The 25,347-nt window shown below is 43.9% G+C and overlaps 2 protein-coding genes across 2 annotated transcripts; both read left to right on the top strand.

Moving 5' to 3' along the window:
• Positions 1 to 8,080: 8,080 nt before the first annotated feature.
• Positions 8,081 to 17,941, top strand: LOC310860080 (glycine--tRNA ligase-like; the record flags this gene model as incomplete). Its single annotated transcript, XM_083766843.1, has 6 exons — positions 8,081 to 8,648; positions 9,517 to 9,644; positions 10,228 to 10,339; positions 10,447 to 11,225; positions 15,942 to 16,204; positions 17,188 to 17,941. The coding sequence occupies 6 exons, from the start codon at positions 8,081 to 8,083 to the stop codon at positions 17,723 to 17,725; spliced, it is 2,388 nt and encodes a 795-aa protein (XP_083622969.1). The 3' UTR covers positions 17,726 to 17,941.
• A 1,302-nt stretch (positions 17,942 to 19,243) lies between these two features.
• Positions 19,244 to 21,762, top strand: LOC310860992 (glycine--tRNA ligase-like). The gene has a single exon (XM_083768230.1). The coding sequence runs from the start codon at positions 19,245 to 19,247 to the stop codon at positions 21,510 to 21,512; it is 2,268 nt and encodes a 755-aa protein (XP_083624356.1). The 5' UTR covers position 19,244; the 3' UTR covers positions 21,513 to 21,762.
• The last annotated feature ends 3,585 nt before the right edge of the window (positions 21,763 to 25,347 follow it).

The raw sequence follows: 25,347 nt of genomic DNA, 5'->3' as shown, positions 1-25,347 counted from the left end.
GTAGCCCGTCGTCGTATCTTGGGTTCAATCCTTTCAGCATATTTGTATTAAACGGTAACATTGTATGCTTTTTTTGCAAACTGTTAGTATTACATTTGATCAAAGATTAGATACTAGTGTGGCAAGCCTGTAGTGGAGGTGGAGGGGGTGTAACCGTGTAACGTGTTCAGCGTTTAAATTTTAGGCACCACGTTGCTTCACAAACAGACCATGGCATTGGGCATTGGGTCGTGTGTTTGTGCTGGGCTGTTTTAATTTTTTTGCTGCTTAACATGAACTGTACGCTTCATTCTGCTAACGTCACTCATGTAATGTTACAGAGACAATCTGCGATGATAATAAAGTTGCCTCGGGTCGGTCCGTCGGGGGACACTTTTAAGATGAAAGTAGCAATGAAATGCGCGGCCAATATTTGTTCCAATGATGTTAACAGTTACTTATTTCATGAACCAAGTCATGATTACTAGATTGAACTTACCGCTGCATGTAGAAACTTATCTCCAAACTGGTCCGGTTCACTCGTTGGAGTTTGTTGTTGACTGACTCGGCATGAGGAAGAGGGAGGAACTGAATTGTGAGCCGACTGCTCAGAGCCCGGCGCACTCTGCTGGGCAAAACATATCACTGCACCAGTAGTAGTCTATTTCACCAGCAACGTGCTTTAATTGCGAACGCAGTGAGCCACTTACTATGACAGCAAGGGCTGAATGTCTGTGTATGTGTGTGTCTGTCCCGCTGTTACACCACCCGCCCACCACCAGAGGGCGCAGCTGTAGCACACACACACACACACACAGGGCGCAGCTGTAGCACACACACACACACACACACACACACACACACGAGCTGCGTTCGCTTCCCGCGTTTGCGCGTCTTACTTGTTCATATCGGGTATATCTGCGAGAAATTCACCGATACGATCCAATCGGCCAGGCCCATATATGGTCATATCGGCGGCCGATATATCGGCCGGCCGATTATCGGTCGGTCTCTAGTGTTGTTACATGCACAATATCAGCTCCCTGACCAGATCAGACTCTAATCAGCACCCTGAATGGAAAGTGTTGGGAATTGTATTACTGTAAAAATTCTAAGATGTCTGTGTTTTATGTCTTCCAGCTCAAGACATTGATGAAGAGGCATTCCATTTGTTAGATGAGGACACCATTCGCAGTTTGATCCCAAAAATTGGCCCCAGGCTAAAATTCTCTAAACTTTATAGAGAACTTGTAAGTAGTTATCACTGAAGCTCCAAGGGGCTCAACATTATCTAACCAGATGGCATTTGTATGCTTTAAATTCCCGGTGATGACAGGTCTCTCTTTTCACATCTACGCATTATTCACAATATAAATAGTTCTTCGACTTACTTCCAATGTTGTGAAAGTGGCTGCAACAGACAATTTTCTTTCATTAGATCGTACAGAAGGCACATAAGAAGTGTACACACAGAGAACCCGGGCCTGGCTCAGCCAGCTGATGTACCGAATCAGGCTGCTAACATTTTCAATGCCGAAGAGTTAGTGCAGCAAGGTGATCAAGTAGCATAAAATGATGAGAATGACGACGACTGGGATGAACTAGAGCAAGAGGGAATCACAGAGAGAGTAGCCCGTTTTATAGCTCATCTCAGATCTAAATCTTCCCAGACATTTTCAAACGTTAACTATGTGGTTCAGCAAACTTAAACAAGTTTAATTGGAGATCTAGTGGGCAGACTACAAACTAAGACTATGTCACTGTTTAGTCAGTTTGGTCATGACCAAAGCCCACAGGTACAGGAGCTCAGGCAGGACTTTTTAGATGCAGTTGACCCTTTCAAAGGACTTGAGACGGACTATAAACAGATGAAGTATTTTAGTAATTCTGGGAACTTCATTCAGCCAATTGAGGAGGTTTTTCCTGGCAGTCATACCTTTGTACAGCAGAGGGACTCTGCCACTGGCAATGTTCGTCAAGTTGCTGTGACTGATGCCTATCAGCGTATTCCACTCAAGCGCCTTTTGGTCAAGATACTGGAACTTCCTGGTATTTTACAGGCCATGATGGAATGGCAACACGAAGAGAGGGGTGCTCTTCAGGATATATTTGATGGGGAGTATTGCAAAACCCATCCACTCTTTTTGAAAGAGGTGTCTATCCCGTTGTTGTTGTATAACGATGAATGTAAAACGGTCAACCCTCTTGGGTCAAAGACTGCGGTTCACAAGCTAGGCTTTATTTATTTTATTTTGAAGAGTTTGCCACCAGACCTACTTTCCAATTTGCAGTCACATTTCCTGTTGGCAGTGTATAAATCTGATGATGCGAAGACCTATAGCATTGATGCAGTGATGCGCCCTATTGTGGAAGAACTAAAGTGTCTTGAGAGGGAAGGCATTACTGTTAACACTTGTAACTTTCATGGTGTTGTGAAATTCACAGTTGTCCAGGTAGTGGGAGACAATTTGGGCTTGAATGCGATGCTTGGCTACATTGAGAGCTTTTCAGGAAACCATGTATGTCGGTTGTGCCGAGTACATCGAGATGTCTTGAAAGTGCAGACACAGGAAGATCCTACGCTGTTGCGTGATGTCACTACTCACAAGGCAGACTTGCAGACAAACGACAGCAGTAAGACGGGCCTAAAAACAGACAGTGTCCTCAACAGCCTGTCATTTTATCACGTGACAGACAATATAGCAGTAGACATAATGCATGACATCTTGGAAGGGGTGGGGCCATACGAACTTAAGCTTGTGTTGAATTCACTCATAGAGCAAAAGCATATCTCCCTAGATAAGCTGAACTACCGCATCACAAGCTTTGATTACGGCTTTAGTGATATGGGAAACAAGCCCTCCATAATAGGTAAGAGTGATCTAAAGAACATCGACAGTGCCCTGAGGCAGTCTGCAGCCCAGACGTGGTGCCTACTGAGGTTACTTCCAGTGATGATAGGTGACCTGATCCCTACCGGCAACAAGGAATGGGAGCTTCTCCTACTATTATTAATGTGTATGGAGATAATCTTCTCTCCATCGGTTACTCCTGCAGCAACACGTTACTTGAATAAAATCATTGAAGAGCATCACACTCTTTTCCTGGAGCTATTTCCTGAGCGTCATTTGCGTCCCAAACATCATTTCATGGTCCATTATTATCCCAGAGTTATTAGAACCCTTGGACCATTGATACATTTGTGGGTAATGCGTTTTGAGGCAAAACATGGATTCTTTAAACAAGTCAGTCACGTCACTTGTAACTTTCGCAACATCTGCAAAACCATGGCATATAGACACCAGATCATGCAATTCTACAGTTTCATGTGTGGGTCTGTGTTAAGCCACAACACGGACATTGGTCCAGGGTACACCACCTTCCTGGCCAATCTTGAAGGCCATAAAGATATTCAAAGTGGTCTGGCAGGAATTCCCCTATTCAGCGAACTCTATGTACCAGCCAGGGTCACGGTTAAGGGGACAACATACAGACCAGGCATGACTGTGTTTATGTCCTATGACCAAGACGGAGATCCTCAATTTGGGCTTATAAAAGCCATTTTGGTTCTTGAGCAAATGGTAAAGCTAGTTGTGCAGAGGTGGGAAACACTAGGGTTTGATAAGCATTTCTTTGCTTACTGTGCGATCCCCACCACAGATTTGTTGGCTATAGATGTGAAAGAGCTGCTTGATCATCACCCACTACATGCAGTCCAGTCATACAGAGACGATGGTAACACTTTGTACATCTCTCTGCGCTATAAACATTTCTAGACTGCAGGTAGACATCTGAACTGCCACTTGTAAATATATATATACTTTTTTTTTTTTTTAAGCCTTGTTTCACTGGAAACGCATTAACTACATGTTTAATAGTAATATTTCGTGCTACAAAGTTAGAGGATCAGTGTATCTTTGACTGAGATACATTTTTGGACCACTGGGATGGGAAACTACTGGGACGACTGAGATGAGATAAATTGTGTAAGTGTTGTAAGTAAAAGTTTTGTTTTTGAACTAACCACTTTACCCCTATGACACTTTCACCTGGAGGGTTAATTCTTAACATTATTACTGCTTAAAAAAATCATACTTAATGTTTAGCTTCTGGTTCTTATCCGTGGTCTGTATCCTTTAACTTTTCTTGAATGGAAAACAACACTGTTAATGCATCCATGTATCCATGTATACAAGAACCTACAACTTCTATGTAAGCTCAATATGACAACCTTCCTTTGCAGCAGAAGGCTTCAAATGCTCTGCCGCCTACTGAGCCACCAGCAATCCATGATGCCCCATAGAGGAATCAGGAGCAGCATCTGGATCTATGAGCCATGGCATCCCTAACATATCCCCCATGGTTGAACCGAGAGCAGCAGAACCGATGTTGGTTCTACAACCGGCTCCAGCTTTTGTAAGTTATTATTTTATTGTATTTTATCCTAAGCACTTAAACCAGCTGATGTTTCTAGATAAATGGAAGTCTAGGAGCACTTGGATCCAGTACACATCTTAGGACTTCAATATTATTTAAACTACATGGTCTATTTTCTTGTCAGTACTTGTTCCTTTTTATTTTGCTAGGGAAATGTTTTTGGATACTAAATGTTCACCTTTGATTTGTGTGCGGAATCTGTATGCCAGAGTTAAATTGGTTAATGGTAATGCATCCTTAACAGCTATTGTCATTTTTCTCAGAACATCCGAGAAATTCTTTCTGCCGTCCCCAGTGGCCTGGACCTTTTGAAGATCCTTGAAAAAAATGAAGCGATCTGCGTAAAAGAGCGCATTACCCTAGTCCAAATATTGGTGTCATTCCTGAGGGAAAGGTTCGGAGAGAAGTAAGTCTAGGTTTAAATCTGTCCTGATCAACTCTAGTGTTTTGTGTTCAGGGAGAGAGTGAGTGAGTGTGTCTGGAATTGTAAAATGTAGGAATTGCACTGTAGGAATTGCACTCTTTCACCTGGTTGTTTATTTACTGAACTTTGCTTCCTTTTTAAAATGTTCAGATACCAGAAATGGTGAAATGTGCGTTCTATCTTTACAGGCCGGCCAAGGAAATAAAAGAGGCCATGGCTCAATCCTTGGTGCAGACCTTCCCAGTACTGAAAGATGAATCAGCCACTGGCTATGTGAGTTTTCTTCCCCTGGCCTTGTTGTTTATATATACTTTTGAATAAGTGGTCATACTTCACACGCCAGCATGCAGGACACCTGGTGTTACCTGAGCGGTAACTCAGTAGCGGTAACTCAGTAACCTATCATTGTATATAGTCAATCATGTTGAATATATCTAGCTGGATTAATTTGGTGATAATTATGTCAACTCTCTGAAAAAAGCACTCATCATTTAACAGCTTCTACCTCTGTATGTGTCTTCATGTGTGTTTTCATATTTTTACTAAACCTTTAGCCACAACACTCAAAGGGCTTTCCCCCTGTATGAGGAGTCATGTGTCGTTTTAAGTCCCTATTTTGACTACAGCCCTTGCCACAAACTGTACAGGTAAAGGGCTTTTCCCCTGTATGAGTCATGTGTGCTTTTAGCTTATCTATGCGAATAAAGCCTTTTTCACAAACTTTACACTCAAAAGGTTTTTCCCCTGTATCGTGTGTGATTTTAGATTACCATGTTGACTAAAGCCTTTGTCACACACTGTACAAGTAAAGGGTTGAAACATAACATTGCAAAGGTTGACACAGAGTTCTATCTTGTCTTTATCGTTTCCAGGAAATATGGTGGATCAAAAGCCGGAAGGGACAAACCAAAGATGGTAAAACGTGCTACTTTCCAGCTACTGGATTCATTGAGGAAAGGCTTCATAATTCTCGAAATAGGAAACGGCCTCAGTCCAGTCAGCACAGTTCTGGGTCCAGTGGGCAAAGTCCTGGGTCCAGTCAGCAAATGCCGGAAGCCAATGAGCGACACAGGGCAGAAATACCAGGTAATACAATTGGGTTGGTTGAAATTTGTCTTCCTGCTATTCTATTAAGACATTTAGATTGTGTCAAAGGTCATGTCTCACCGAGACAGGATATGACACAATTTTTGACCTAGTGGTCAAGATTCAACTGACTAATAATGAGCTTTTACCATTGAATTAACAAACTGTGCAAACTTGTCATAAAGGAAGAACAATGTTTTGTATCTTTTCTATAGAATCGACCACACCAGACGGAGCGTCAAATGGGAAAAGAGAATGGCTTAAGCACAACTTGGAACCCTTAGCCCAGGTCCAGAAGTATATGAAGGACACCGTTCTCTGCAGAGCCAGATGGATACGGGAGAATGCATCCAAGGATATCAAAGAGATCCTAGCAGAGTACCCTCGTCTCACCAGTCCAGGCATGGTATGGATAAACCATGCCTACTACATATTCTCATTGAAATGGCAGCTGTTGCATTGAATATCTTTTAAAAAGATTTGTCCTGTTTTTTTTAGATATCACAGGACTTCTTGGAGCTTTATGGCGAGGCTGCACCAAAGTTGTTTGAGACATGGGTGACCGAATATGCAGAGAAAGTCCTGCACCTGGCCAAACGAGATGGAAAACTCCCCTCATTTCCTGTCGATGAGATGTCACTGGGTATGTTGTTCTGTTTCATAGCAAGGATCCTGTGATTCCTTTACTTTTGATTTAGATCATGGGAAATAGATTTTCTCCAACCGTGCTCAAATGTGTTATGAGCTAGTTAGTCTCACATAGCCATCTCTGAATGCCTTGAGTCTGGAACTACACCTCCTTAAATAAAAGTAATCTGTTATTTCCGTTAACAAAAATATATTTTAAAATAGCTTTTATTTCCATTTCTACTAAACGGAAGGCTATATATGCTTAGGTGATTTCTTAAGAAAACTTTACGGGACTGTAAAGACGAAACATACAATACATGTAAGTGGGGAAGAGTCTCGCTTTATCGCTTACTCATGATGGAGCTTTCGTTACTCCTGTATGACTGAAGCGTTTGAAAATTGTGAGAGGCAACAGTCTGGCCATGTGAGACTGAGCTTGTGGATCTACAGTTATAGCTTTTGCCAAGTTCTGTTGATTTGTGATAATAGTCTAGTATGTCCATCTCCTTTTCAACAGTAATTGTATTTTTTGTCTTTGAGTTATTGAAAAGGTCTTAAAATGTATTAAAATTGTATTTGACACTTGTTTATCTACAGATGCCAAAGGGGAACTTGCCCTCAGGCTGCTGCCCCGGTTGTTACCACAGACTGTCTATAGATCCAACAAAAAGTCTGTCCGGCACTCCGCTGAAGAGTCCCGCTTGGCCTTCATCGATCTCAAGCCAGTAAGTACAATTGCATTGATTCTGTTTTGTTTTTTTAATGATTTATTGTTGGGCTTCTTTATTGATGGGATAGATTGACAGCAAATGGTAAGAGGGCTGGTGAGTGCAGGCATGCAGCAAAGTCTGTCAGGAGCGGGACTCTAACTCTAGGCTACTTTGGAGAGGTCCAGACCCAATTTCAGATAAAGAAACATTGCTGCACTTTTTTTTTCTGGGCGGGAACCCCTTTTGGTGTTAGCATTATGTTATGCTTTAGCTATTGAAAAATAGCATATATACAAGCTCATAGCGCGCCACCGAGTGGCGCCCTACGAGCTTGTAAGTCTGCTATTTTTGAAAAATCGAAGAACCACTGACATAGAAACATAGCTTTTTCAGAAAACTGTCAGGATGTAGAAGACATTTTTTTAATCTGATCTCAGGTCAGAATGGGTTTAACTAGATTTAATTTGGCTTCCTTGTAGTTGATATAAATATGATAACCCAAACTGGTATTTTGATATCTTGCTTATGATTTGCTTTCAACTAAACATTCACTTTTATTTTTCTTTCTTTGTGCCCCTGTCTAGGTTGGGACAAATATGGTGGAGTACCTCCTGCAGACTGAGGGAAGGCCCCCATCTGTCCTCGTGCTGGGTGAACCGCAACGATGTGCCGCCCAGGCCTTTGTGATTATGGCAGGTCAGGCATTCCCTGAAAACACACTGCTTGGGGCTGTTGATGTGTGCTTCAAGGCATTTTACGTATTTGACTTTGACTACCCCAAGCAGTGTACCCATCCATGGCAGTTTCTCCAGCGATGTCTGATAAGAAGTGTGCTGCAGAGAAGAAGGCTGAGATGGAGGAATGCATCACTCAGATGGACAACTTCACCCAGCAAGAATTGACCGACTACTTTGTGAAATACGCCGTCAAGTCGCCCACCTCAGGAAATGACGTCTCCGCCCCCGTCGCCTTCAACCTGATGTTTCAGACATCCATTGGGCCATCAGGCAATATGAAAGGCTATCTGAGGCCCGAAACCGCTCAGGGAATCTTCCTCAATTTCAAACGTCTGTTGGAGTTTAACCAGGGAAAACTTCCGTTTGCTGCTGCTCAGATTGGCAACTCCTTCAGGAATGGAATCTCTCCCCGCTCAGGACTCATTCGTGTCAGAGAGTTCACCATGGCTGAGATCGAGCACTTTGTGGACCCGACTGAGAAGGTCCACCCTAAATTCTGCAATGTAAGAGACCTGGATATAATGCTGTACTCCTCCAAGGCCCAGACCAAGGCCCAGACCAGTGGCCAGTCAGCCTGCGTCATGACGCTTGGTGATGCTGTGGACAAGGGAGTAATCAATAACTCCGTCCTGGGATACTTCATTGGTAGGATCTACCTCTATCTCACAAAAGTTGGTGTTTCCAAAGATAAGCTACGCTTCCGTCAGCACATGGACAATGAGATGGCCCATTATGCCTGTGACTGCTGGGATGCAGAGACCAAAACCTCTTACGGATGGATAGAGATTGTAGGATGCGCTGATCGTTCATGTTTTGATCTCCAATGCCACGCACGGGCTACAAAGGTCCGAATATGCAGAGAAAGTCCTGCACCTGGCCAAACGAGATGGAAAACTCCCCTCATTTCCTGTCGATGAGATGTCACTGGGTATGTTGTTCTGTTTCATAGCAAGGATCCTGTGATTCCTTTACTTTTGATTTAGATCATGGGAAATAGATTTTCTCCAACCGTGCTCAAATGTGTTATGAGCTAGTTAGTCTCACATAGCCATCTCTGAATGCCTTGAGTCTGGAACTACACCTCCTTAAATAAAAGTAATCTGTTATTTCCGTTAACAAAAAATATATTTTAAAATAGCTTTTATTTCCATTTCTACTAAACAGAAGGCTTTATATGCTTAGGTGATTTCTTAAGAAAACTTTACGAGACTGTAAAGACGAAACATACAATACATGTAAGTGGGGAAGAGTCTCGCTTTATCGCTTACTCATGATGGAGCTTTCGTTACTCCTGTATGACTGAAGCGTTTGGAAATTGTGAGAGGCAACAGTCTGGCCATGTGAGACTGAGCTTGTGGATCTACAGTTATAGCTTTTGCCAAGTTCTGTTGATTTGTGATAATAGTCTAGTATGTCCATCTCCTTTTCAACAGTAATTGTATTTTTTGTCTTTGAGTTATTGAAAAGGTCTTAAAATGTATTAAAATTGTATTTGACACTTGTTTATCTACAGATGCCAAAGGGGAACTTGCCCTCAGGCTGCTGCCCCGGTTGTTACCACAGACTGTCTATAGATCCAACAAAAAGTCTGTCCGGCACTCCGCTGAAGAGTCCCGCTTGGCCTTCATCGATCTCAAGCCAGTAAGTACAATTGCATTGATTCTGTTTTGTTTTTTTAATGATTTATTGTTGGGCTTCTTTATTGATGGGATAGGTTGACAGCAAATGGTAAGAGGGCTGGTGAGTGCAGGCATGCAGCAAAGTCTGTCAGGAGCGGGACTCTAACTCTAGGCTACTTTGGAGAGGTCCAGACCCAATTTCAGATAAAGAAACATTGCTGCACTTTTTTTTGGTTTTGAACCCATTCTGGGCGGGAACCCCTTTTGGTGTTAGCATTATGTTATGCTTTAGCTATTGAAAAATAGCATATATACAAGCTCATAGCGCGCCACCGAGTGGCGCCCTACGAGCTTGTAAGTCTGCTATTTTTGAAAAATCGAAGAACCACTGACATAGAAACATAGCTTTTTCAGAAAACTGTCAGGATGTAGAAGACATTTTTTTAATCTGATCTCAGGTCAGAATGGGTTTAACTAGATTACATTTGGCTTCCTTGTAGTTGATATAAATATGATAACCCAAACTGGTATTTTGATATCTTGCTTATGATTTGCTTTCAACTAAACATTCACTTTTATTTTTCTTTCTTTGTGCCCCTGTCTAGGTTGGGACAAATATGGTGGAGTACCTCCTGCAGACTGAGGGAAGGCCCCCATCTGTCCTCGTGCTGGGGGAACCGCAACGATGTGCCGCCCAGGCCTTTGTGATTATGGCAGGTCAGGCATTCCCTGAAAACACACTGCTTGGGGCTGTTGATGTGTGCTTCAAGGCATTTTACGTATTTGACTTTGACTACCCCAAGCAGTGTACCCATCCATGGCAGTTTCTCCAGCGATGTCTGATAAGAAGTGTGCTGCAGAGAAGAAGGCTGAGATGGAGGAATGCATCACTCAGATGGACAACTTCACCCAGCAAGAATTGACCGACTACTTTGTGAAATACGCCGTCAAGTCGCCCACCTCAGGAAATGACGTCTCCGCCCCCGTCGCCTTCAACCTGATGTTTCAGACATCCATTGGGCCATCAGGCAATATGAAAGGCTATCTGAGGCCCGAAACCGCTCAGGGAATCTTCCTCAATTTCAAATGTCTGTTGGAGTTTAACCAGGGAAAACTTCCGTTTGCTGCTGCTCAGATTGGCAACTCCTTCAGGAATGGAATCTCTCCCCGCTCAGGACTCATTCGTGTCAGAGAGTTCACCATGGCTGAGATCGAGCACTTTGTGGACCCGACTGAGAAGGTCCACCCTAAATTCTGCAATGTAAGAGACCTGGATATAATGCTGTACTCCTCCAAGGCCCAGACCAAGGCCCAGACCAGTGGCCAGTCAGCCTGCGTCATGACGCTTGGTGATGCTGTGGACAAGGGAGTAATCAATAACTCCGTCCTGGGATACTTCATTGGTAGGATCTACCTCTATCTCACAAAAGTTGGTGTTTCCAAAGATAAGCTACGCTTCCGTCAGCACATGGACAATGAGATGGCCCATTATGCCTGTGACTGCTGGGATGCAGAGACCAAAACCTCTTACGGATGGATAGAGATTGTAGGATGCGCTGATCGTTCATGTTTTGATCTCCAATGCCACGCACGGGCTACAAAGGTCCGAATATGCAGAGAAAGTCCTGCACCTGGCCAAACGAGATGGAAAACTCCCCTCATTTCCTGTCGATGAGATGTCACTGGGTATGTTGTTCTGTTTCATAGCAAGGATCCTGTGATTCCTTTACTTTTGATTTAGATCATGGGAAATAGATTTTCTCCAACCGTGCTCAAATGTGTTATGAGCTAGTTAGTCTCACATAGCCATCTCTGAATGCCTTGAGTCTGGAACTACACCTCCTTAAATAAAAGTAATCTGTTATTTCCGTTAACAAAAAATACATTTTAAAATAGCTTTTATTTCCATTTCTACTAAACAGAAGGCTATATATGCTTAGGTGATTTCTTAAGAAAACTTTACGAGACTGTAAAGACGAAACATACAATACATGTAAGTGGGGAAGAGTCTCGCTTTATCGCTTACTCATGATGGAGCTTTCGTTACTCCTGTATGACTGAAGCGTTTGGAAATTGTGAGAGGCAACAGTCTGGCCATGTGAGACTGAGCTTGTGGATCTACAGTTATAGCTTTTGCCAAGTTCTGTTGATTTGTGATAATAGTCTAGTATGTCCATCTCCTTTTCAACAGTAATTGTATTTTTTGTCTTTGAGTTATTGAAAAGGTCTTAAAATGTATTAAAATTGTATTTGACACTTGTTTATCTACAGATGCCAAAGGGGAACTTGCCCTCAGGCTGCTGCCCCGGTTGTTACCACAGACTGTCTATAGATCCAACAAAAAGTCTGTCCGGCACTCCGCTGAAGAGTCCCGCTTGGCCTTCATCGATCTCAAGCCAGTAAGTACAATTGCATTGATTCTGTTTTGTTTTTTTAATGATTTATTGTTGGGCTTCTTTATTGATGGGATAGATTGACAGCAAATGGTAAGAGGGCTGGTGAGTGCAGGCATGCAGCAAAGTCTGTCAGGAGCGGGACTCTAACTCTAGGCTACTTTGGAGAGGTCCAGACCCAATTTCAGATAAAGAAACATTGCTGCACTTTTTTTTGGTTTTGAACCCATTCTGGGCGGGAACCCCTTTTGGTGTTAGCATTATGTTATGCTTTAGCTATTGAAAAATAGCATATATACAAGCTCATAGCGCGCCACCGAGTGGCGCCCTACGAGCTTGTAAGTCTGCTATTTTTGAAAAATCGAAGAACCACTGACATAGAAACATAGCTTTTTCAGAAAACTGTCAGGATGTAGAAGACATTTTTTTAATCTGATCTCAGGTCAGAATGGGTTTAACTAGATTTAATTTGGCTTCCTTGTAGTTGATATAAATATGATAACCCAAACTGGTATTTTGATATCTTGCTTATGATTTGCTTTCAACTAAACATTCACTTTTATTTTTCTTTCTTTGTGCCCCTGTCTAGGTTGGGACAAATATGGTGGAGTACCTCCTGCAGACTGAGGGAAGGCCCCCATCTGTCCTCGTGCTGGGGGAACCGCAACGATGTGCCGCCCAGGCCTTTGTGATTATGGCAGGTCAGGCATTCCCTGAAAACACACTGCTTGGGGCTGTTGATGTGTGCTTCAAGGCATTTTACGTATTTGACTTTGACTACCCCAAGCAGTGTACCCATCCATGGCAGTTTCTCCAGCGGGTGCAGAGAAGAAGGCTGAGATGGAGGAATGCATCACTCAGATGGACAACTTCACCCAGCAAGAATTGACCGACTACTTTGTGAAATACGCCGTCAAGTCGCCCACCTCAGGAAATGACGTCTCCGCCCCCGTCGCCTTCAACCTGATGTTTCAGACATCCATTGGGCCATCAGGCAATATGAAAGGCTATCTGAGGCCCGAAACCGCTCAGGGAATCTTCCTCAATTTCAAACGTCTGTTGGAGTTTAACCAGGGAAAACTTCCGTTTGCTGCTGCTCAGATTGGCAACTCCTTCAGGAATGGAATCTCTCCCTGCTCAGGACTCATTCGTGTCAGAGAGTTCACCATGGCTGAGATCGAGCACTTTGTGGACCCGACTGAGAAGGTCCACCCTAAATTCTGCAATGTAAGAGACCTGGATATAATGCTGTACTCCTCCAAGGCCCAGACCAAGGCCCAGACCAGTGGCCAGTCAGCCTGCGTCATGACGCTTGGTGATGCTGTGGACAAGGGAGTAATCAATAACTCCGTCCTGGGATACTTCATTGGTAGGATCTACCTCTATCTCACAAAAGTTGGTGTTTCCAAAGATAAGCTACGCTTCCGTCAGCACATGGACAATGAGATGGCCCATTATGCCTGTGACTGCTGGGATGCAGAGACCAAAACCTCTTACGGATGGATAGAGATTGTAGGATGCGCTGATCGTTCATGTTTTGATCTCCAATGCCACGCACGGGCTACAAAGGTCCGAATATGCAGAGAAAGTCCTGCACCTGGCCAAACGAGATGGAAAACTCCCCTCATTTCCTGTCGATGAGATGTCACTGGGTATGTTGTTCTGTTTCATAGCAAGGATCCTGTGATTCCTTTACTTTTGATTTAGATCATGGGAAATAGATTTTCTCCAACCGTGCTCAAATGTGTTATGAGCTAGTTAGTCTCACATAGCCATCTCTGAATGCCTTGAGTCTGGAACTACACCTCCTTAAATAAAAGTAATCTGTTATTTCCGTTAACAAAAATATATTTTAAAATAGCTTTTATTTCCATTTCTACTAAACAGAAGGCTATATATGCTTAGGTGATTTCTTAAGAAAACTTTACGGGACTGTAAAGACGAAACATACAATACATGTAAGTGGGGAAGAGTCTCGCTTTATCGCTTACTCATGATGGAGCTTTCGTTACTCCTGTATGACTGAAGCGTTTGAAAATTGTGAGAGGCAACAGTCTGGCCATGTGAGACTGAGCTTGTGGATCTACAGTTATAGCTTTTGCCAAGTTCTGTTGATTTGTGATAATAGTCTAGTATGTCCATCTCCTTTTCAACAGTAATTGTATTTTTTGTCTTTGAGTTATTGAAAAGGTCTTAAAATGTATTAAAATTGTATTTGACACTTGTTTATCTACAGATGCCAAAGGGGAACTTGCCCTCAGGCTGCTGCCCCGGTTGTTACCACAGACTGTCTATAGATCCAACAAAAAGTCTGTCCGGCACTCTGCTGAAGAGTCCCGCTTGGCCTTCATCGATCTCAAGCCAGTAAGTACAATTGCATTGATTCTGTTTTGTTTTTTTAATGATTTATTGTTGGGCTTCTTTTTTGATGGGATAGATTGACAGCAAATGGTAAGAGGGCTGGTGAGTGCAGGCATGCAGCAAAGTCTGTCAGGAGCGGGACTCTAACTCTAGGCTACTTTGGAGAGGTCCAGACCCAATTTCAGATAAAGAAACATTGCTGCACTTTTTTTTGGTTTTGAACCCATTCTGGGCGGGAACCCCTTTTGGTGTTAGCATTATGTTATGCTTTAGCTATTGAAAAATAGCATATATACAAGCTCATAGCGCGCCACCGAGTGGCGCCCTACGAGCTTGTAAGTCTGCTATTTTTGAAAAATCGAAGAACCACTGACATAGAAACATAGCTTTTTCAGAAAACTGTCAGGATGTAGAAGACATTTTTTTAATCTGATCTCAGGTCAGAATGGGTTTAACTAGATTTAATTTGGCTTCCTTGTAGTTGATATAAATATGATAACCCAAACTGGTATTTTGATATCTTGCTTATGATTTGCTTTCAACTAAACATTCACTTTTATTTTTCTTTCTTTGTGCCCCTGTCTAGGTTGGGACAAATATGGTGGAGTACCTCCTGCAGACTGAGGGAAGGCCCCCATCTGTCCTCGTGCTGGGGGAACCGCAACGATGTGCCGCCCAGGCCTTTGTGATTATGGCAGGTCAGGCATTCCCTGAAAACACACTGCTTGGGGCTGTTGATGTGTGCTTCAAGGCATTTTACGTATTTGACTTTGACTACCCCAAGCAGTGTACCCATCCATGGCAGTTTCTCCAGCGGGTGCAGAGAAGAAGGCTGAGATGGAGGAATGCATCACTCAGATGGACAACTTCACCCAGCAAGAATTGACCGACTACTTTGTGAAATACGCCGTCAAGTCGCCCACCTCAGGAAATGACGTCTCCGCCCCGTCGCCTTCAACCTGATGTTTCAGACATCCATTGGGCCATCAGGCAATATGAAAGGCTATCTGAGGCCCGAAACCGCTCAGGGAATCTTCCTCAATTTCAAACGTCTGTTGGAGTTTAACCAGGGAAAACTTCCGTTTGCTGCTGCTCAGATTGGCAACTCCTTCAGGAATGGAATCTCTCCCCGCTCAGGACTCATTCGTGTCAGAGAGTTCACCATGGCTGAGATCGAGCACTTTGTGGACCCGACTGAGAAGGTCCACCCTAAATTCTGCAATGTAAGAGACCTGGATATAATGCTGTACTCCTCCAAGGCCCAGACCAAGGCCCAGACCAGTGGCCAGTCAGCCTGCGTCATGACGCTTGGTGATGCTGTGGACAAGGGAGTAATCAATAACTCCGTCCTGGGATACTTCATTGGTAGGATCTACCTCTATCTCACAAAAGTTGGTGTTTCCAAAGATAAGCTACGCTTCCGTCAGCACATGGACAATGAGATGGCCCATTATGCCTGTGACTGCTGGGATGCAGAGACCAAAACCTCTTACGGATGGATAGAGATTGTAGGATGCGCTGATCGTTCATGTTTTGATCTCCAATGCCACGCACGGGCTACAAAGGTCCCTCTGGTTGCTGAGAAGCCTCTGAAGGAGCCCAAGGTTGTAAATGTTGTACAGTTTGAGGCCAACAAAGGGGCCCTGGGCAAGGCCTACAAAAAGGATGCCAAGCTAGCGATGGAGTACCTTGCTGTGTGTGATGAGTGCTTCATTACGGAGCAGGAGCAGCTACTCAGTGAAAATGGAGAGTTTACAATCGAGACTGAAGGAAAGTCTTTCAAACTCACAAAGGACATGGTCAGTGTAAAACGCTTCCAGAAGACACTGTGACGGCCAGAGTCACAAGTGACTCTTAATTGAATAATTAACAGGCCATCACCAGGTAACGATGATTGACACCTGGCAATCTCCCTACTCAGGTTATAGTTGCCACAGGTGTGTCACTCTAGGTGTGAGAAAACAGTTTGTGTGCTGGCAGCAGCTCTGAAGGACAGTGTCCAGCACTCTGCACTCTTCTCTAACAGTTTGTTTATTTTTAGCTCGAGTTAGAGCATGTTTAGAAACGTATGCACCCCCTGCAGAAGAAGGCCTGCCGTCGAGACTCTTCAAACTCCTCTGTGATAAAATCCAGGGAGGAGAAGTAAACGGAGGAGGTGAATTGCTGCAGGAGGCTTGTTTGCCTCTGTTTGAGTTGACCGAGTGGGACATTAAAACACACTCACAGGTAACCCAGACAAACACTAACATTTGGACAACAAACAATAACATTTGGACGACAAACAATAACATTGGGACAAAAAAAAACACTTCATTACCAGCAAGGACAAACAATAACATTGGGACAAAAAAACACTTCATTACCAGCAAGGACAAACAATAACATTGGGACAAAAAAACACTTCATTACCAGCAAGAGGATCTTTATTTTGTTCGTCATTGACTGAACTCACAAAGACCGGTTTTGTTGGCTTTCCAAGGAGTGGTGAATTTAACCCCATTTGTACACAAAAGTTTCAGTTGAACATTTATTGAATATATCATTTTGGGGGTTTTCATGATTTGTTGCTTTTTCGTTATATGAATATTGAATGCCATTTCCTGATTTTGTTGTTTTATTTTAATGTTGTAACCTAACCCATAACCCCTGGTTTCAATATAAATCCTGTTCTAATCCATCACATTTAAGGGTTCTTTATCTTTTATTGAGTCCTTTGTCAGTTTCCTCGAACCACCTGGCTACATTAAAAAAAAGGAGAGGCTAAGTCCTCTCTGGTAGGTACACACCTGCCTGGCACCCCAAGCTACTGAGGAAACCGTTACAACTGCATGTGGAGGAGGTTGTTCCTAATGTAATTGAGCCCTCGTTTGGAATTGGCAGAATAATGTATAGTATCTTCGAGCACACATTCCAAGTCAGAGAAGGTGACGAACAAAGAACGTATTTCAGCTTCCCTGCCACTGTGGCTCCATATAAATGCTCCGTCCTTCCTTTGAGTCAAAATCAGGAATTTGTGCCTTTCGTGAAGGATTTATCCGAGGCACTGACCAAAAACGGTGTGTCTCACAAAGTGGACGACTCTTCAGGATCCATCGGGAGGCGCTATGCCAGGACGGATGAGATCGGGGTGGCTTTTGGCATCACCATTGACTTTGACACAGTGAACAAGACGCCTCACACAGCTACTCTGAGAGACCGTGACTCAATGACACAGATCAGAGCCGAGGTCAGTGAGTTGCCCGAGATTATCCGAGATCTGTCCAACGGCACCTTGACTTGGGGAAACGTCTGTGAGAAGTACCCTATTTTTGAAGGACAGGAGACCAGCAAGAAAGACACTGAAGAATAAACTTCACACTCATCTGCCTGTCAGGCCTATGAATACCTAGAGACGTTTTGCATATGAACCCGCAGGAAGAGTCTTGCAACTGTAATTTGACAAGCAACTGATTGACTTGACTGCACAGAGGATGTCCTTATTGTGTTAGAACAACTTATTCACCAAAATTCAGTGTTCTGTATAATCATACGTTAAAAGGGAGACCACCTGTCAATGTTATTGAGTCTTGCGTGAAAGAAGCTTTCACCATTCCAGATTTCAGGCAAATTTAATTTGAATTTATTAAACATAACCAGCGGGGCTCGTTCGGACTATACGGACCATGGTGTGGTGTGTGTCGGTGCAGTGTGACTGGTGAGACGACGGACACGCAAGGCTGGATGTGATCGTTGCAACCCGGAGCCGGAGCTATTGGGGCTACCGGATACACCGGGAACATCAGCAGCGGATTTCTGCATCTGCTGTAACTGGAGGTGATCGATTGCCACCCGGTCAGAGCTATAGGAGCGATTACCGACGTGGACATCGGCACTTAAACAGCAGACATGAAGCAGAAATCATCAGGATTGGACCGGACCGCACGGCGGAGTGTGCGCATTGCGTGGTGGTATGTTCAGCGTCACACGGCCACAGTGCCACCAGCCCGACACAGATTCACATCACCACAAGTTTCAGAACAAGGCTATCCTACTGATTCTTATTTCCATACACAACTCCTGCATCGTACCTGTTTGCATTGTAGCATACGTGTGGGCATATGTGCACTGAAGCAGCAATGGGGGAAAGGGGCACCGAGAGACGTTGGACTTTCTATAGGGGAAAGGCCCACATGTATTTTCGGTTGCCTGTGCATAGGGCACCACAACCAGAACTGTAACGGGTGCTTACTGTTCACACCGACACTACACAGCACTGCAACACGAAGGAAAGGAAAGACATGAGGAGCCTTGAAATTATGAACTGCCAAATTAAACTCTTGACAGTTTTTCCAGACAGAACTTTCATTGGTACAGCAGTCACCATGTAGCCATGCAGGGGCTGGCTACTATGCTGTTTTGCACAAAAACAAGTTGGAACACCAAGGACTTGAACTAAAATATGCCTTAATTATGTGAAGCCATTAAGCTATGCCACCATGAAATAATTTTAAATTGGATTTTGAACAATGACACATGAGTTAAATGTGTTTTTGTATGTGTTTATGTATTTTGAATTAGTTTGGGTTTTTCTTTATGGCTCTTTGTACATTTGTTTTAATAATTGCATTTTCATTTTCTGCCATAAGCAATTAAGGGGCTGGTGTAAGAGCCATACGATGACTACTGATTTAAGAGATTTTAATGGTGTGTGTATATGTATGTATTGATGACATCACAGCAGGGCATGGGCGAGGCCAGGGTTGCCATGGTTACCCAGGGTATTTAAGCCTTCAGTTCATTTGATCACACGTCTGAACAACCTCCTTGCCATCAGTTAACCAGTGTTCAAGCATAGGGCTTGGACACTACATAAATTGAAAACCAACCATATGCTTCTACTCCGTAGCGCAACATCAGCACTGCTGAGGACCCGGAGCACCACTACCCTCTCCTCCAACTTGTTCTGCCCGCCGCAGAGAGCCTCGCCCCGCCACCAGAGACCCTTCTCACTGTCGGTCTGCTCGCGGAAGAGGAAGAAGCACAACAAGGACTTTTGGTCGCAGCAGCAGCAGCTAGTCTCCTCCGAAGGACAACAGAACAACACCATGGATGGTAACATAGAAGAGGTTCTGGCCCCGCTCCGGGTGGCAGTCAAAGAACAGGGAGATTTGGTGCGCAAAATGAAAGATGAAGGCGCCCCTGATGTAGACGTCGCTAAAGCTGTTGCTGAACTAAAAGCAAGGAAGAGAACATTTGAGGCCAAGGAACTGGCCTTGCAGCCCAAAGATGACATTGTTGACAGAACCAAGATGGAAGATACTTTGAAGAGGCGATTCTTCTATGATCAGGCCTTTGCCATCTATGGCGGTGTGAGCGGTCTGTATGACTTTGGCCCTGTGGGCTGTGCCCTGAAGAACAACATCCTGCAAACCTGGAGGCAGCACTTCATCCAGGAGGAGCAGATTCTGGAGATCGACTGCACCATGCTCACCCCAGAGAATGTCCTCAAGACCTCAGGACATGTGGAGAAGTTTGCTGACTACATGGTGAAAGATGTCAAGAATGGTGAATGCTTCAGGGCTGACCATCTCCTCAAAGCCCACCTCCAGAAGCTGATGTCTGATAAGAAGTGTGCTGCAGAGAAGAAGGCTGAGATGGAGGAATGCATCACTCAGATGGACAACTTCACCCAGCAAGAATTGACCGACTACTTTGTGAAATACGCCGTCAAGTCGCCCACCTCAGGAAATGACGTCTCCGCCCCCGTCGCCTTCAACCTGATGTTTCAGACATCCATTGGGCCATCAGGCAATATGAAAGGCTATCTGAGGCCCGAAACCGCTCAGGGAATCTTCCTCAATTTCAAACGTCTGTTGGAGTTTAACCAGGGAAAACTTCCGTTTGCTGCTGCTCAGATTGGCAACTCCTTCAGGAATGAAATCTCTCCCCGCTCAGGACTCATTCGTGTCAGAGAGTTCACCATGGCTGAGATCGAGCACTTTGTGGACCCGACTGAGAAGGTCCACCCTAAATTCTGCAATGTAAGAGACCTGGATATAATGCTGTACTCCTCCAAGGCCCAGACCAGTGGCCAGTCAGCCTGCGTCATGACGCTTGGTGATGCTGTGGACAAGGGAGTAATCAATAACTCCGTCCTGGGATACTTCATTGGTAGGATCTACCTCTATCTCACAAAAGTTGGTGTTTCCAAAGATAAGCTACGCTTCCGTCAGCACATGGACAATGAGATGGCCCATTATGCCTGTGACTGCTGGGATGCAGAGACCAAAACCTCTTACGGATGGATAGAGATTGTAGGATGCGCTGATCGTTCATGTTTTGATCTCCAATGCCACGCACGGGCTACAAAGGTCCCTCTGGTTGCTGAGAAGCCTCTGAAGGAGCCCAAGGTTGTAAATGTTGTACAGTTTGAGGCCAACAAAGGGGCCCTGGGCAAGGCCTACAAAAAGGATGCCAAGCTAGCGATGGAGTACCTTGCTGTGTGTGATGAGTGCTTCATTACGGAGCAGGAGCAGCTACTCAGTGAAAATGGAGAGTTTACAATCGAGACTGAAGGAAAGTCTTTCAAACTCACAAAGGACATGGTCAGTGTAAAACGCTTCCAGAAGACACTGCATGTGGAGGAGGTTGTTCCTAATGTAATTGAGCCCTCGTTTGGAATTGGCAGAATAATGTATAGTATCTTCGAGCACACATTCCAAGTCAGAGAAGGTGACGAACAAAGAACGTATTTCAGCTTCCCTGCCACTGTGGCTCCATATAAATGCTCTGTCCTTCCTTTGAGTCAAAATCAGGAATTTGTGCCTTTCGTGAAGGATTTATCCGAGGCACTGACCAAAAACGGTGTGTCTCACAAAGTGGACGACTCTTCAGGATCCATCGGGAGGCGCTATGCCAGGACGGATGAGATCGGGGTGGCTTTTGGCATCACCATTGACTTTGACACAGTGAACAAGACGCCTCACACAGCTACTCTGAGAGACCGTGACTCAATGACACAGATCAGAGCCGAGGTCAGTGAGTTGCCCGAGATTATCCGAGATCTGTCCAACGGCACCTTGACTTGGGGAAACGTCTGTGAGAAGTACCCTATTTTTGAAGGACAGGAGACCAGCAAGAAAGACACTGAAGAATAAACTTCACACTCATCTGCCTGTCAGGCCTATGAATACCTAGAGACGTTTTGCATATGAACCCGCAGGAAGAGTCTTGCAACTGTAATTTGACAAGCAACTGATTGACTTGACTGCACAGAGGATGTCCTTATTGTGTTAGAACAACTTATTCACCGAAATTCAGTGTTCTGTATAATCATACGTTAAAAGGGAGACCACCTGTCAATGTTATTGAGTCTTGCGTGAAAGAAGCTTTCACCATTCCAGATTTCAGGCAAATTTAATCGTTGCAACCCGGAGCTATTGGGGCTACCGGATACACCGGGAACATCAGCAGCGAATTTCTGCATCTGCTGTAACTGGAGGTGATCGATTGCCACCCGGTCAGAGCTATAGGAGCGATTACCGACGTGGACATCGGCACTTAAACAGCAGACATGAAGCAGAAATCATCAGGATTGGACCGGACCGCACGGCGGAGTGTGCGCATTGCGTGGTGGTATGTTCAGCGTCACACGGCCACAGTGCCACCAGCCCGACACAGATTCACATCACCACAAGTCAGTGGCGGAACAACATTGGCCCGGGCCGGGGTGTGAGACGGCACGACCGGGCCATGAACGAGAGTCGAGAGAGGAGTTGTGTGTGAGTGTGAGGAGCTGATCACAGTCACAGATAGAGGGAAAGTGCTATATTTTGCCTATTATTTATGCTATATATTATTGATCGCGCCTGTGTCTGTGACATTGCGCAGCAGTGCACACACGAGAGAGAGAGAGAGAGACGTAGAGAGAGAGAGAGACGTAGAGAGAGAGAGGTGCGTGCGTCAGTGTGTTAAAAAATAAATAGTCTACTACTCATCTTTGTGTTCTGTTTCACCTTCTGAGTGATCGCACACAGGCAAAAGAAACAAGAAGGGGTTTAGAATCTAAACAGTCCGTTGTGGAGAAAAGGAAGTTATCCACACATATGCACTCCTAAATCCTCACAGAGTGATTAGCCTACTAATGAGTGACAGGTGCTGCACTTTTGGAGCGTGGCTGAGAAGTGAGGATGTCTGTTGGAGAGAGTGTGAAGCCCGACACACACCGTCTGCGACCGTCTGCGGCGCGTTGCCGCGTGGCGCCGCCTGGAAAATAGAACTGGGTTCTATCGGCGCGCCAGGCGCCGCGGCGCGACGCGGCGGACGGAGCCGGTGTGCGTTAGGTTCATTGAAAAATAATGGAGGCGGCTGTGTCCGCGCCGCGCGGCGGACGCAGCCGGTGTGTGGTGGGCTTGAGACAGACTCCACGGTGCTTGTACAGTCCAGCGCAGTAGGCTACATTCTCATCAGACATGATATTTTGCTAAAGTGTAGGCTATTATATAGGCTATATAAGCTCCTCTGTATCTGGTTAATTGCGGGATTCGCGGGGGCCCGCTGGTTTTATCAGTCGTGAGTGACTGTGTAAAAAATCGTCAATCGGTCAGCTGACAGCCCGGGCCCTCAGGAGGTCCGGGCCGGGGTGTGACTACCCCCCCTACACCCCCGTTAGCTCCGCCCCTGCCACAAGTTTCAGAACAAGGCTATCCTACTGATTCTTATTTCCATACACAACTCCTGCATCGTACCTGTTTGCATTGTAGCATACGTGTGGGCATATGTGCACTGAAGCAGCAATGGGGGAAAGGGGCACCGAGAGACGTTGGACTTTCTATAGGGGAAAGGCCCACATGTATTTTCGGTTGCCTGTGCATAGGGCACCACAACCAGAACTGTAACGGGTGCTTACTGTTCACACCGACACTACACAGCACTGCAACACGAAGGAAAGGAAAGACATGAGGAGCCTTGAAATTATGAACTGCCAAATTAAACTCTTGACAGTTTTTCCAGACAGAACTTTCATTGGTATAGCAGTCACCATGTAGCCATGCAGGGGCTGGCTACTATGCTGTTTTGCACAAAAACAAGTTGGAACACCAAGGACTTGAACTAAAATATGAATGAATGAATGAATAGTTTATTTCGATCTTTCAGAGGGAGACATTACACAAAAACAGTTTACTTTTTCTTTTGTGATCAAAAAGGCATAGGCAGAAGCTTAAAGCTTATAAGTGCCTATCCTTATCTCAACGTGCTCCAACATACTGTTGAAGACATGCATAACAATCAACACAAAAAAAAAAAAAAAATGACATTTATAGAAGAATAGAAAATTAAACAAACCAAAAGCAAAAACAGAAAATAAAAACAGACAACGAGAAAGACAAAAGAAAAAAAAAAAAAAACAAGGAGGAAAAAAAGACAAAAAACAGACAAAGCCAAATGTTATAGGCTACTAAGTCCAACTCTACATGGCATAAACATAGCTCAGCTCCCTACTCATTCCAGGTTATATCCATGCAATAATTCCTGTTTGCGCCTCTTTTTAAATTGTTTAAGGTTGTTGCTTTGCTTAATTGTCTCAGACAAGCTATTCCACAGCTTAACCCCATGGACAGAAACACACATGCTCTTTAAGGTTGATTCAACACTTATTTGTTTGAAGTTTAGTTCCCCTCTCAGCTCATACCTCCCATCCCTATCCCTAAACCTTTTTTGGATATTTCCAGGAAGCAGATTATGTCTTGCTTTAAATAATAATTGTGCTGTTTTAAAATCAACTAAATCAAAAAACTTTAATGTTTGTGAATTTAGAAACAGTGGATTTGTATGTTCATAGTAATTTACTTTATTTACTATTCTTATTGCTTTTTTCTGCAGTAAATATATTGGCTGAAGGTTGCTTTTGTAAGTGTTACCCCACACTTCCACACAGTAGGTGAGATATGGTGTTATAAGGGTGCAATAGAGGGTGTATAGTGATTTAGACTCAAGGACATTTCTTGTTTTGCCCATGACACCAATATTTCTCGCTAATTTAGACCGGATATAATTAATGTGGGGTTTCCAAGAGAACTTATGATCTATTATTACTCCTAAAAACAGATTATCAAAAACTCTTTCTAGTATGATATTATCAATTTTGACCTCAATGTTTGTGTTCATCAGTGTTTTTTGTTTGCCAAAGACCATATATTTAGTTTTTTTCAGATTAAGTGATAATTTATTTTGATCAAAACATACCTTTAATTTGTCCAATTCAATTTTTACCACCTCCAGCAGCTGCTGAATGTCTTTTCCAGAGCAAAATATATTGGTGTCATCGGCAAAGATAACAAATTTCATGATACTGGATGTCTTACATATATCATTAATATATAATATGAATAATTTCGGTCCTAGTATTGAGCCCTGCTCACTCCGCACGTGATATGTGAACAGTTTGATTTATACTCACCCATCTGCACATACTGTTGTCTATTTGTGATGTAACTTTTTAACCAGTTTAAACCTACCCCTCTAACACCATATCTCTCCATCTTTTTCAGCATAATATCATGATCTATTGTGTCAAAAGCTTTCTTTAAGTCTATGAACACCCCCACTGCATAATTGTTATTATCAACTGAAGTTGTTAGTTCCTCTATTAAATCAATAAGTGCCATCGATGTGGATCGTTTTGCTCGAAAACCATATTGACTGTCTGTCAGTAACTGGTGTTTCTCAAGGAAGCCACCTAGCCTTGCGTCAAATAGTTTTTCAAGAATTTTTGAAAATTGTGGCAACAAGGACACTGGCCTGTAGTTAGTGTAAAGATGTTTGTCTCCTGCTTTGTAAATGGGAATTACCTTTGCTATTTTCATTTGGTTAGGGAAAGAACCAGTCACAAATGATAGATTACATATATATATGTTAATGGCTCTGCAATAGCAGTTATAACTCTTTTTATGAGTGTCATGTCTATGTCATTGCAGTCATAGGAGATTTTAT

Source organism: Protomyctophum parallelum, assembly GCF_964188405.1.
Source record: "Protomyctophum parallelum genome assembly, chromosome: 6".
Classification (NCBI taxonomy): domain Eukaryota; kingdom Metazoa; phylum Chordata; class Actinopteri; order Myctophiformes; family Myctophidae; genus Protomyctophum; species Protomyctophum parallelum.
This window is presented reverse-complemented; position numbering and strand designations above follow the sequence as displayed.

Coding starts and splice junctions, on each gene's coding strand:
- LOC310860992 (XM_083768230.1), top strand. CDS start 19,245: ATGCTTCTACTCCGTAGCGCAACATCAGCACTGCTGAGGACCCGGAGC.